The 14,389-nt window shown below is 44.7% G+C and overlaps 1 protein-coding gene across 2 annotated transcripts in view; it reads right to left on the bottom strand.

The window, feature by feature from the left end:
- JAG2 (jagged canonical Notch ligand 2) overlaps positions 1 to 14,389 on the bottom strand; it is a 92,384-nt gene that overhangs the window by 45,610 nt on the left and 32,385 nt on the right. For both annotated transcript variants that reach the window (XM_033138385.1, XM_033138413.1), the window contains exon 3: positions 3,626 to 3,680. In XM_033138385.1, the coding sequence (XP_032994276.1) occupies positions 3,626 to 3,680 (55 nt within the window). The remainder of the gene's footprint in view (positions 1 to 3,625; positions 3,681 to 14,389) is intronic.

Here is a 14,389-nt window from a genome sequence, read left to right as displayed (position 1 = left end):
GTATTAAAAACAGTTCAAAACAACTTCCAATCACATCTGCAGCCAGATGCATCACTAATAAAGGGATGGGCGCAAGAGCCTGTGTGGAAACGGCCTTGCCTGAAGTTGAAACCAGATTGACTCCAGGTATAGTTCAAGCTTTTAAGTGCAGCACTTTGATATGCATTATGGTCCCATTCATTTAATATTTATTAGGTATGTTACTCAGCATCCTGTTTGCCAAAACCTCATTTGTTACAAGCGCTTTGCTGGAGGGAGGATGTCTATGAGTTTGTGAAGGTAAGCACAGAAATGTAGGCAGCAGCCTAGACGTTACTGGGGAAACTAGCCGTTAAGAGCAAACACTGGGTTTTCAAAGGAAATGTAGGGGTAAATGGTCGTTTTAAGGGAGAATCCTTACCCTTTCTCCTGCCTGGTGATTTCTTATTGCAAATAATTTCATAGCTCTGAAACTGGAAACCTGTGCAGCTTGAATGGGCATGAAAGAAGGAAGGAGCCTTGGGGGGAAGAATCAAAAGGTGCTAAATTGCACGGGGGTGACTGGGAGGTGTGCTCTCTCTCTCTCTCTCTCTCTCTCTCTCACACACACACACACACACACAACACACAGCCTGGCATACGCTGCTTCTACACTTAGTTTTTGCTTACATCCTGCCCATCACCCTGCTTCTGGCTCTAATGATACATGACTAGGCACTGGTAATTAACTTCTCCCCACATACGAGGTATCCACCAGGATTCTGCTAATGAATCGTGGCTAGGGCGCAGGTGCCCGTGCCTTACCCCTCCCTCGCCCCCCGTCACAACTGTCGGCGTCCTATGCCTCCCACACCTTGGACGGCTGAAGCTTTGCTTCAAGAGCTCGGATTCAGAAACCACATGTGCCAATGTGGTAGAAAACAAAGGAAGCGCTTATTTGCTCTGGCTAGGAACATTCACTGATATCCGTCTGTCTCGGGAGACAATGGAGGAGCGTGCCTTTGCGGGTGAGGAACAACTGGCATTATATAATTGCTCCCCCCTTACACCTTTTGGGGTGTTTTAAGCCCACAAGTCTCCATCGACTATTAAGCCACAGGGTTTGTTCACAGACAACAAGCTAACATTTGACATGTTTTGCTAACGTTGGTTCTTGATATTAAGCAGGCGATTGTTACTCTTTCACACCCCAAGCACACAAATATGATAACTTGCCCAATAAAGAACTGTGGTCATAAATCAGGTGCACAGCCAACTAAAGATGCACTGCTTTGTCTTCAATGGGATGTCCATCTCTGTATTAAAAACCCCAGGTTTCCTATTGCTACATAAATGCCCTCACTAAAAACAATTTATTAACCAGAATTGTTTTACGTGGAAAGCTGTATGCTGTTTAAGTAAAGGTAAAGGGACCCCTGACCATTAGGTCCAGTCGCGGACAACTCTGGGGTTGCGGTGCTCATCTCGCATTACTGGCCGAGGGAGCCGGCGTACAGCTTCCGGGTCATGTGGCCAGCATGACAAAGCCGCTTCTGGCGAACCAGAGCAGCGCACGGAAACGCCGTTTACCATCCCGCCGGAGTGGTACCTATTTATCTACTTGCACTTTCGAACTGCTAGGTGGGCAGGAGCTGGGACCGAGCAACGGGAGCTCACCCCATCGCGGGGATTCAAACCACCAACCTTCTGATCAGCAAGCCCTAGGCTCTGTGTTTTAACCCACAGTGCCACCCACGTCCCTATGCTGTTTAAGTAGTATAAGCCAAAATTCTGAAAGAGACTGGAGGCAACAAGTTGTCTTTAGCAAGCCATTTCTCTGAATACTACTTTTCAGAAACTACTGAGCCAGCCTTAACAAAAATGTATTGAGTGGAATTCAATGTTGTGCTATTGAAAAGATTCTGTTTGCACATGCTTGAAGCTTGATTATAACCCCCCCACCCCCGCCTGCTGTTCTGGGTGTTCTCCTGATGCCCCCCCCCCCCCGAGCCAATTTGGAAGGAAGGGCATTCGGGGTAGCCTCATTGTGTAAGTGGAAGCCCTTGTGCAGGGTTTATAATGGTGGGGTTTGTTAAGTGAAATCCAGTTTACATTGTACATTGACCAAGATATACACCTTGTGAGCTGGCATGCAATTAAGGAAAAGCTGGTAAAGAAGAATTACCACACAATTTTGGAAATTTGCCGGGCTTTACCAGCAGGCACGCTATAATCATGGTTCTTAATGTATAAAACCAGGACTCCTAAGAAAGACACACCTTTTTTTTACAGATGCATTCTCCTATTTTGATCCTTACCAAGGTACAAGAAGTCAACGACAAACAGCACAGAAATATCCGAGGAGCGGCAGGGGTTTCAATTTAATGCTAACGAAGTAAAGTGAACGATAGATTAGCAGTTTCCAAACCGGAACAGCTATTTTTTTGCTGCTTAACATTTAGATAAATATATGCATCAACCAGATTTTCCTTGTCCCGAGCCATAATTTTTAGCAGGTGAAGAAGAATTTAAGGAAAAACACCTCTTGGCAAATTTCCTAATTTTCAGAGATTTGAAGGCGTTGATTCACAGAAGATGTTATGGGTCCAAAATGTCTCTAGGTACAAGTCCAACAGTTAATGAATCTTTCCAGTAGCACCTTAGAGACCAACTAAGTTTGTTCTTGGTATGAGCTTTCGTGTGCATGCACACTTCTTCAGAAAATGAATGCAGCGAGGCCCATAACCAAAGAACCAGGGGAAACTGCTGTCAGTGCCTAAAGGATGTTTCTACTTTTGTTTCTCCATACATTTATGGGACCATACATTATACAATACAGGCAGACTGAATAAATCTAAAGGCAACACAGCATGCGTTAACCGACAACTTGTCTTCAGCCCCACCAACATTCCCAGCATAACTTTCAATTACAAAAATTAGGCAAATAATCAGCCCCACACAAAATGTCATTCTCATTATCCACCAAGCTGCAAGCTTGAGAGCAACAGCTGCTCTTAGCAGTGTTAGAAACTGAGATATGAAAAACTAGGAGCTAAATGGCACCTTAAACCCATTTATGGGCGCAACAATGGAATGTCTAGGCGCACTTCTTTAATAACAAGAATACAAAGCTGAAAATAGAATGAACTGCAGCTAAAATGTTATGTTCATTTTTCATATGGTCTAGTCCTTCCCCTGCCCAACCCCCTAATATTCTTAAGAGGGTCTCTTCTCCAGTCTTCAGAGAGTTGCTGGAAGTGGGGAGGCAGAAAAAGGTCCTCCTTTCCTTCCACTCTGCAGTTTTAATCTGAAAACTTAGGCGCTGTGCTGCGCCCAGAGCTCAGAAGCTGCTCACGCTAATGAAAATGCGCCAGAACAATAGAAGTTTCGAACACTGGCTCTTAGAATCGAAGAGTCATAGAATCGTAGAGTTGGAAGGGACCCCAAGGATCATCTAGTCCAACCCCCTGCAAATCTGCTAAAGAACACATTTCCAGTTATAGTGGAAGTATATCAATGCATTCATAAGCGCTGCAGCTTAATCTGTAATGACTCTCTCATTTCAAATGCTATCTAACTGGCCACCCCAAGCTTTTTTAAAATGGCGTGTAGCAGTTTTTCTACATTTTTCCGTTTCATAATGTTAAAGTTTTAACGATATACTCACCAGCTTTTGTCTCATTATCCCAATCCCAGGCTTCTATTATTAACGTGAACGATCTCTGAAACAAAAACACAAATTAATTACTGGAGAGGAACAAAATAAATTGTAATTCTGAAAGTGGCAGGAATCTGATTTGGCCAAAGCATCTATTGTTTTCACAAATGTTATTTCACTTCTTCCAACAACATACAAGTCATTTGTGCAAGGAAAGCTTCAAAAGGCAATCAAGAACCTCACATACTGTAAAGCAAGTTTTACAGTAACACTTAAGTGTTGATATGTGTAGTAACTATTCAAATTTATTGTACTTTAGAAACCCAAGTCACTAATGGTCAAAAAGACTATTAAAGGAAAGCTATTTAACACTGCAACCATCTAGGACAGGAACCCCCAAACTCGGCCCTCCAGATGTTTTGGGACTACAACTCCCATCATCCCTAGCTAACAGGACCAGTGGACAGGGATGATGGGAATTGTAGTCCCAAAACATCTGGAGGGCCGAGTTTGGGGGTGCCTGATCTAGGAGATAATACCTTGATGGGTGGGGGTACAAATAACATTTTTATTTTATTTTATTTTATTATTTATTTATTTATTTATTTGAGGACAGTGGCTAACCTGCAACCATCCAGATGTTGTTGGTCACAGATTATGGGAGTTGTCCACCAATATCTGGAGAGCCACAGGTCTGCCACTTTCTAACTTGAAATGGAAAATTTCCCAATTCAAAATTGCCCATACTACTTGTTTCAACCTTGATGGAGCTAAGTATGTTGGGGGCCAAGATGCGGTTAGCGCCGCGGTCTAAACCACTGAGCCTGTTGGGCTTGCAGACCGTAAGGTCGGCAGTTCGAGTTCCTCTGTCCCACTCAGCTCCTGCCAACCTAGCAGTTCGAAAGCACACCAGTGCAAGTAGATAAATAGGTACCGCTGCGGTGGAAAGGTAAACGGTGTTTCCGTGTGCTCTGGCACTCATCACGGTGTCCCGTTGTGCCAGAAGCAGCTTAGTCATGCTGGCCACATGACAAATGCTGGCTCCCTGTGGCCTGAAGCCACACCCCATAGTCAAGTTTGACTGGACTTAACCATCCAGGGGTCCTTTGCCTTTATCATGTCTAGGTGGGCTGGTCATAGCAGGGATATGCTACATGGGAAGCCCATGCACGTTGTTAATCAAGCTCCTCTCAATTAAAAGTGGGAGGGAAGCTGAGCAAATACGACCTCCCAAAATCTTCACCCAATTTGTGGGGGATCATTTTGCCAAATATTATCCGGGTAGAATTTCTTGGGGGTGAGGTTCATCATTAGTTGTGGTATCAGCACAACCTTCACTTCCTTCTCAATGTTTTACTTTTTGCTGCCACTGCAGGACCTTCATAATGTCCCAGGCGAAGTATCACCTTGGGGCCACTGTGGATTATCACCTTGGATTATCACTGCGAAGTATCACCTTGGGGCCACAAGTGGCAGGTTCCATAAAGAATAGTGGAGAATGTCTAACAACGTGGCTCTCCTTTTCACACAAGGAGAGAAGAAAAATCTTTTAAAATTTTGTGCGCTAGATAAAACACAAATAATGCAAATATTCGGTTTTGCCAAAAATTAATGTACACAAACTATTCATTCATGGCATGAATTATCCACGTGAAGTCATTTCAAAGTTGCTCGTGAGAAAGGCTTTGTACATATTGGGACCTAGGAGTTTTAGCGTAACAGTTTCCTTGAGTGACAGCAGCCTCAAGCAAGCTACCGGTATTTATCTCGATGGTGCCACTGGTATTCACCTGAAAGGTGTTTCTGAGGAGGAACTAAGACACTACCAAGCATGATATTATTATATATTGCTTAAAGGCAATATAAATAAATAAATGCCACAACTCCTAATTGCTTCTGTGTAGCCTCTTTCCCGGAATGGGGTATTAATATCATGGCTGACGTTGACATAGCTGGTTTAGCACCTGGGTTGCTGTGCTACTTGGACAGATCCTGCGAGCAGCAATCCCTCCCAGCTGGTGCAAAGAGAGAAAACCCAGAGAGAGAGAGAGAGAGAGAGAGGACCGAATTACATGGAATTGGGTTCCTTCTTGTAATTATAAAGTTGAACTCAAAAGCTAGGTCAGAGATACAGTAAACCAGAACTCAGTCTAACTTTAAACCTGCTCCCCTTGAACCCGAACTGAACCCTATCCCCACACCAAAGCTGGCAACCATGCAAAGTAAAGCATTATGCAACAAGTGAGCAGAAGATTTGTTTGGCGACAAGCGTATAGAAATGGAGACCTGCTCTATCAGATTTCTGGGGTGGCAGGGGGAGTGCAAGGGACCCGTTTGAAACTGACCGTTCTCCTACATTTATCTTGATCCTAGGCTTTGCTTTTATTTTTTAAGGGGTTACTCAAGGGTATGCAGCACTGGCACCACTTTTGGTCATTAAAAAGTGTGGCACTTACTGTAACAACTTCATGGTGAGTACCAGCACCTATCTTTCCCAGAAAGAAAGAAAAAAGCACTAATCCTAGGTACAGGCTTTTTTTTCTCACAGGACAGAAGGAGGGAAATGTAGAATTTAGTACAGTGGACGCTCGGGTTGCGAACGTGATCCGTGCGGGAGGCACCTTTGCAACCCGCAGCATTCGTAACCCGCAGCGCCGCATCTGCACATGCGCGGGGCACGATTCGGCACTTCTGCGCATGCGCCGAAACCCAGAAGTAACCCGTTCCGGTACTTCCAGGTTCGGCGTGATGCGCAACCTGAAGTGGCCGTAACCCGAGGTATGACTGTACATATTTTGGGCTAAAGTTTTGTTTCAAATAAATTGAGTGACCGGGGTTTGGGTCAGAAACGTCTGGGTGGATTGGGTAACAACCTTGCACTACTTCTCAGAGTATACTTGTAACTGGTCCTTTCTTCATTCCTTTGGAATATCTGGAGTTCAGCATTGCTTTCTGTTTTTCATAATTCTGTGCAACTTCTGAAGTGGAATTAGCACCCCTTCCCCTATGGGATTAAGCGAGAGCTCCAAATGCAGAGGGAACATGCACTATCATGAGGAAGATATGAATGAACCCCCTGCTTTACGTGTTAAAACAGAAGCATAAAAACAGGAAGCACAAGTTCATTTGCACTTTCCGTTTCCCTCAATTGTTCAACGTCTGAAGCCACTCATATTCTGCGTCCTCAGTAGTCAAATATGACCGGATATGAGGATGTAACATGTGTAATATATGAGTTACATATTCACGATTGTCTTAGTTGGTGCAATAAATTTTTTAATGATGCAATGTTATGAATCAGTTCCCAGAGGGGATAAACCAGTTTAAGAGTTAGCGTCCAAGCCAAAATCAAACTGGGAGACAGTGTGGATAGACATGAGCCCTAATTTTTCATGCTTTGACTCTGTGTCATCTAAACAACAATATAATAGTTTCCAGAGAAATAAAAGAATGGATTTTATTTCTGGGGTGCAGGGGAGGAAGAATGATTTAGGAAAACTATTTAAGCACGTTTAATTTAAGACTGAACATTTAAGAGGCCAATATTTAGATTAATTTTTTGTTGGCAAGTGTAGCTGAATACTGTGTAAGAGTTTATTCAAAAGACTAGAAAATTCCATTTGCAAAACTAAAAATATATTATTTTTAGTTCTAGCAACCACTGCTTCTGTGGGGCAAAAGAGTTTTTGCTTCAAAACGTGGTGCTCATACAACATAACGTGCATTGCAACAGCACATGCATAACTCACTGAAAAATGTTCTGCGCATAGTAAACAATGCCTCCCTCTCCCCCCCCCCAAAAGCATATATATGCACTGTCAGCTGTTAAAGCAGAAAAACAGTTTACAACACCTGATCAATTTTAGGGGCATTTTCCAGCAAGATTGACATTAACAATCTTGTGCTACACTACAAAAGCACACAGCTAAGTTACATATTTCACGAACTGGGAATATATAAAACGATTCCCAGAGCATGTAAGCAAAACACAAAACAAAACAAAACAAATGCTTATAAAATGAAGACATATGACCCAAAGCCTGGTTTATCCACTGAGGACTGTTCTGCTTAAGTAAACTATGGTGTCTTGTTCAGTCTTGAAGTTTCCCCCAAATCATATCATAACTTCTTTTTATGCTCCAGCTACCTTAATGCAGAGATTTGGCTATTGTGAGTTTATTGGATTTCAAAGGAGCCAGCACTTCATTTCACTTTACAGTGCCTGTTAAGTATTTTAATATTTGCTCTTTGTATATACAAATATGTTAAGCTGTTACCTGGAGGACAACTCCAGAACAAATAAAGGCATTCTTGGCTGTCAAGCAATTTTAGATAGTTTTCATCAGGGTTCAGACTTCAAGAGCAATCTCCTTATACACACATGGTATGCATAAAAGGGCACGAGGCCCAGGTATTCTTCTGAAAGATCATTAACCGAAAGTTCACTAGGAACAAGTAGATCAGGATGAATTCAGTAAAGCAGATAGGCTTTCCAGAAATGAAACACTGCATTATTCATTCATTTATTTTATTTTAAAATTATAGACCACTTTTTCATGAAAAGTATCAGAGCGGTTTATAACAAAATGCATAAAACCATACAGTAAAAACAGAAAAAAAGTTAAAAACAGAAGTTTTCAGCCAGCATAGGCATTAAAAGACAATTACAGTTGCAAGCTGACCCTACAGAAACACTGGCTTTTAGTTTACAAAGGCAAGAAACTGCACACTGCAGCCCTCAAGTCCTTTCTGATCAGATCCCGGGGTATCAGAATCAATCATAGTGTCTAAAAGTTTTATGGTACCTATTAACAAAAAGGTTGGAATGCTACGCCATTTTGGATTGATTTCACCAGTGATTTTTCCCCCCTCTCTTTAAAAAACTGAACCCTTAAGTTTTCCAAACCCCCAAAACTAATTTTGTTTAAAGTAGTTACAGGTGGGTAGCCGTGTTGGTCTGCCATAGTCAAAACAAAATCGAAAATTCTTTCTAGTAGCACCTTAGAGACCAACTGAGTTTGTTCCTGGTATGAGCTTTCGTGTGCATGCACACTTCTTCAGATACCACACTTCTTCAGGTATCTGAAGAAGTGTGCATGCACACGAAAGCTCATACCAGGAACAAACTCAGTTGGTCTCTAAGGTGCTACTAGAAAGAATTTTCGATTTTGTTTTGTTTAAAGTACACCATGTTCCTTTTATGCACTGTATAAATCCATAAAGATGTTCAAAATGCTGAGAGCAGCTGAACTAAAGTATGTGATAAAAAAATCAATTAAGTGCACTTACAGCGGTTTAAATGCTATATTCAAACAAACTAAAAGCTTTTATTGGAATATGTATCTTTGTAAAGACACAAGAAGATAAATGCTGCAGCAGCAGGAGCAACAGCAACGTACGGTATACACTTCCCTGAACTGCTTAAAATTTAAGCAAAACGAATGCATAGAAAACGTAGATACATCATGCTTAACTTTTGGGGTGTGTTAGTATACATTTAAGCACAACTAAAAAAAATCAACTGTGTGCTTCACAGGGATAATCTGCATGTCTGTGTGAAAACTGCACAATTTGACTGGTATTGCAACCAGCCATTTGTTTAGGAAGAGGCATTTTTATAAATCCCCCCCCCCAAAATATAATTTGATTTTTTTCCATTCCCACATCCCTGATTCCACCCATTAATGACTAGCATCCAACCTTGATCACCACACCATAGTGTCAGGGAAAACAGTAGTGTCTGCATAAATACGTCTCTATTAGTAACGCCAAAGCAATATCGGCATCGCCCGGGAAGCAGCAAAATTTGCTATATTTTTCCAGGTAATCACTAATCCCTGCCCTGAGATGTCATTTAGAGGATGAGCTTGAGAGTGTCACATACCGCTTCCTAGTAACTTTCTGTCTTTGAGGTTACTCCATCAAGGATACCCACTTTGAACACAGAATTTGAAAGTGTGGCCCAGAATCATATCAAAGCTTCAAGCTAAATACACCAGTGGATCTGCTGAAACATGGCCATTGAGACTTCCAGGAATTGCCTTGCACCAACATCAGACTAACTAGAGCTCAGTATCACCTGCATTTGCCTGGCAGCAGATCTCCAGAGTTTCAGACAGGAGGTGCTGGAGACTGAACCTGGAATCTTCTGCATGAAAACAGATGCTCTGGCACTGAGTGATGGCCCTCCTGAGTGCACATCTGCTTCAATAGTCACCTGTGCTGATCCTGTTGGCAGGTATATGCACTATCAGGCTGACTCCGTTTACAGCATTGGTGTAAAGAAGCTTGGGTGAAGGCTGCTGCTCCGGGAAGACATCGCCGATGGCTCCAGAGGTGAATAACTAGCTAGTGACTTTTAAGGACAGGCACCCCCAAACTCGCCCCTCCAGGTGTTTTGGGACTACAATTCCCATCGTCCATGACCACTGGTCCTATTCACTACGGATGATGGGAGTTGTAGTCCCAAAACATCTGGAGGGCCGAGTTCAGGGGTGCCTAATTAAGGACTAGCAGGCAGGAAACGAACAAGGAGCAATACTGTTTGCCCAGCCCAGATTTATTAAAATTGGCGCCCAATTGCTGGCACGTCCCCCATTCTTCCCTCTGCTTTCCAAGGCCAGCCACTCCCAACCTCGTACACCTATATTCAATCTACTGATCTACTTTGCAGGGTGACCATAACAATCAAGATATGTGAAGCATGTTGAACATTCAGAAGTACGGCATCAAACGAGAGAAGCTGTGCCATGGCAATACTTCCAATATTGTGACTCCAGCTATGTTACAGAAACAGGGAATGAAATATCTAGGCAAGCAAAGCAGGATTGCATGCAGCCACTCCGAAAAGCCTATTTGCAAGGCTAATTATTTGTTTCTTCTCCTCGGAAGCGGGTGACAACAAGCTGCAACTGTGGCTGCTGCAGGAGCGCTTGTATTAGTGGCAGGGTGGGGTGCGGTACATCGTGCACAAGGTCTGGCTGCTACTGGGGCAGACGGTCTCCATGGCTTGCTCCTCTCTCAACAGGTAGTAGCAGCCTGTCCCAGGAGCTGCCCGACAAGGTTTGACAGGCAAGCAAGATGCAATGGTACGCACTGCTACTGCAGCTTTGTTCTGCCCTTCAGTACTGCTCTCAGTTGTTTTGCTTTGTTTTTTAATAAGAATCAGGCAGGCAAGTTTAGTGGCTGGGGAGATTCCACAGTGATAGAGAGGTAGGCCCTGCACTTTTGGTCATCTGGAAAGTGTAGGAAAATGGGAAAGCCAGCTTAGGTCCCTAGATGCAAGGAGGAGCTACCTTCTCGTTATGGCTTGCCCACTGTTGCTAACACACAGGAGTACCTGCCACGCAATGGGAATGGCATTCAGGCAAGGTGATGGTAATGGAGGAACAATACCCTTTTTTTTAACTAACTGAAGTGCCAACCTCTCATGGGTACTGGTCTTTCAGTAGTTCCTCCCACATATTGCAAGCTGAAAATAATTTGTTGGTATAGATCGGCTACCTATCTACCTGTCTTGCCTGGGCAGATGAGGAAGATCCTGGGCTTGCCAGACAATAGCCAGCCCTACGCTCCCATCTGCCTCTCTTATGGTGCACTGTAATGCTGCTTGCTCAATAGTTCCAACAGACTAGAACCAATGCAGTATAGTGGTTAGAGCAGGGTGTCCAGCATGTGGCCCTCATTGCCTTTTTGGAGTCCCTCAGGGGTGGCCAACTCCCAAGAGACCGCGATCTATTCCCCCAAGTTAAAAACTGGCAGTGATCGACCCCCTTTTGGGGGGTTCAGGTCAAAGTTTTTGAGCTTTTTTTTAGCATGGAAAGCCCTGTTTTTAGGTGTTCATGTCAAAGTTTTTGAGCTTTTTTTAGGGGTGCAAAAGTTGATGAGCTTCTTTTGGGGGGCAGTGATATACTGGTGATCTACCACAGACGTCCAGTGATCTACCGGTAGATCACGATCTACCTGTTGGACATGCCTACTCTACAACATCTGACACGCACACCCCACCACAGCCTTGCCAAACCTGGGTAAGCGAGGTGCTGGGCTTTGGGAAGGAGATATGAGGGCTCTGACAAGAGTCCTTCCAAAAGCCTAGTTAGCACTTTCCCAGCTTTGGGAAAGAGATGGGAGGGCTCTAGGACCCTGCCATAGCCTCACACCTCTGGAAAGGCAGTGCAAGGGCTAGGTAGGGCATCAATTTTAGCCCTCGCTCCCCCCCTCCCCACTGGATGACAAAGCATTTTGTGGCCTACAGGTTCCGTGTCTACTGTGGCCCACTTGGTATGAAAAGTTGGACCACCCTAAGTGAGAGTGTCTGACTAGGACTTGGAAGACCAGAGTTCAAATCCCCCCACCGCAAACTCAGCCATGAAACTCACTGGGCGACACTGAGCCAGTCACTGAGGCTCCCAACCTAACCTGCCTCAAGAGGTGGTTGTTGTTGTCGTCAGACGTGGAGGAAGCCTCCTCGCCACCCAGGACGGCGAATGGAGGCACCCCCCTGGGGGCCGGGGCGTCGTGACGTTGCATCGTGACATCACGATGCAACGTCAAGACGGAGTGCGCATGAACAAAATGTCGCACGTGCACACTCCATTGCTGTGCGGCTTCCGCGGCGACATTGCGAGCCCGCCAGGTGAAAAGGCGGCTTGTGGGGAGCTGCTGATCACACGCGGCAGCCCCAGAAGCCGCCTTTTTACTCAGCGGGCTCGCAACGTCGCCGCACAGAGTGCGCACGTGCAACATTTCACATGTGCGCACTCCATCTGGGACAGCGCTGCTGCTTCTGCGGCGGCTGGAGCAGCAGGGGCGGGGCAGCCCCATAGCAGCGCCGGCGGGCAGGCCCCGCATAGGCTCCAGGGCGGAGCAGCCTCACTCCACCGCCTGCTCGCAGGCTGCGGGGCGGGGCGGGCCCAAGTGTCACCCCCCTCCCCTGGAACCCAGGGCGGCCCGCCCCCACCGCCCCCTTGCGACGCTGCTGGTTGTTGTTGGGATTAAACGAAGAGAGGGAGAACAGTGTATGCCATATTGAACTCCTTGGAGGAGGTGGGGTATAAATATAACAAACAAAACCCCGCAACAAGGAACGGGGTGGGGGGGAGGTGCGTATGTCCTTTAGCAGCACACTACATACTTATTTGTGACAGGCATGTCGAGTACAGCAGGCTACCTCACCAAGTTAGATCACTACATTGCTTCATCTCAATCAGGGCAGCTCTATGAAAGTACACACACGGTTCTCCTTGGCCTTTCTCGCTTCAGAGCCAACAACCCTAAAGGAGGGCGAAGAGTTATAAACAAAGCAACGCTATGAGGGCAGTACATGCAGTTTTATTTGTCCCTTCCCTCTCCTGCTGTGGAGATTGGCATAACTGTTATAGTAGCATGGGGGTGGGGAGGAAGAATGGCACGGGTGCAGGCAACTGGCGGCCGTCCGGAGTAGTTGGCTGAGCTAATTTAAGATGCCACAGATTGTACTGGTTACTAAATCCTCCCTGCCTCACACACTAACAACCAGCCTTCTCAGGTTTCACTATAAATATCTGGTATTTTTTTAATGAGGAAACTCGCTTCACAGAGGTAACAGTTCAGTGTGCCATGGACAAGTTGTTTTCCAAGTCCAGGAAAGGTTCCTCAATCATAGAACTTTAAATTAAAGCGTGATACTGAAGTCTGAACAGACAGAAACATCAAGTTTTTAAGTGGTTCTGACTGACAAGGTCATGGTGAGGCATTAAGACTGCTTTTTCGTTTGAAACAGCATTAAGATCTATACAAATGTACAGCTTCAACCCACTGTTGTTGCCTCCCAAGGCTTATTACAAAGTTACCGAGGAGACAGATGCATTCACATTTATCCTCCCACCAGTATTTATGAAGATGTGAAAAGTAAATTTAATTCACAACTGTTATTATTTTTGCAGCTGATACAGAGGTGGAGTTAAACTATTGCTCCGAGTTGTATTTTTGCTTCCATGCAAAGAAGGAAAAAGCTTGGGTCACCTCATGCTTCCCTGCACTGGAAAGGGGTGTTGCTGCCTGGAAAAGGGAAATCTACCCATTTTCAATTCTACCAAGCATGACAGCAGTGACAATATGCACAAGGCAATCCTACTGGTGGCCAGAGGCAAATGCCACAGCAGATGAATATTACCAAGAATAAATGGCAAGTAGTTTTTTTTTTTAAACTAACATTAAGATTCTTCTTTTACTGCATTACCAGAGCTCACCAAAGCATGCACTTCGCAAATCTGTTTGTGTACATGGTGCTGAGCACTATCAATACTGAATTTGCACGCACACATCCCTAGCCCTGTACAAAAGCGGTGAATATGAAGTCAGGGCAGCATCCAAAGTGGGTGGACTTCATAGCTTTGCGTATGCTTGTCTTTTTAAAAAAGTAGTGGGGGGGGGCCGCCAGGGAAAACCCCCAGAGAAGTCACTACGTGTGCCCATAAGCTCCTGCTGCCAAGCAATGCCATCCACAAATCTACAGACCCAACACAATCAGAGAAAGCTGTGTCACAAGTACAAATAATCTGAAGCAGACAACTCAAGTAGGCGAGGTAAGTCACTAAGGGATGGACACATCTGTTCGTTTTTGCTTCTCCTTATTTCAATCTTAAATTCAGTTTTCCACATCAGTTTATTATTTTTTTCCACCAGCATTTTAGTGCGAATTTCTAACACACATTTTTTTGCAAAGCTACCCTTCCCTAAGCTGTAGCTACGGGGGGCAGGGGGGAGCTGGCCGTTTTTTGCCCCAGGTGAAGC

The sequence above is a fragment of the Lacerta agilis genome, chromosome 1, assembly GCF_009819535.1.
Source record: "Lacerta agilis isolate rLacAgi1 chromosome 1, rLacAgi1.pri, whole genome shotgun sequence".
NCBI classification, from domain to species: domain Eukaryota; kingdom Metazoa; phylum Chordata; class Lepidosauria; order Squamata; family Lacertidae; genus Lacerta; species Lacerta agilis.
Note: the sequence above shows the minus strand (reverse complement) of the source record. Positions and strands in the feature narration are given on the sequence as shown.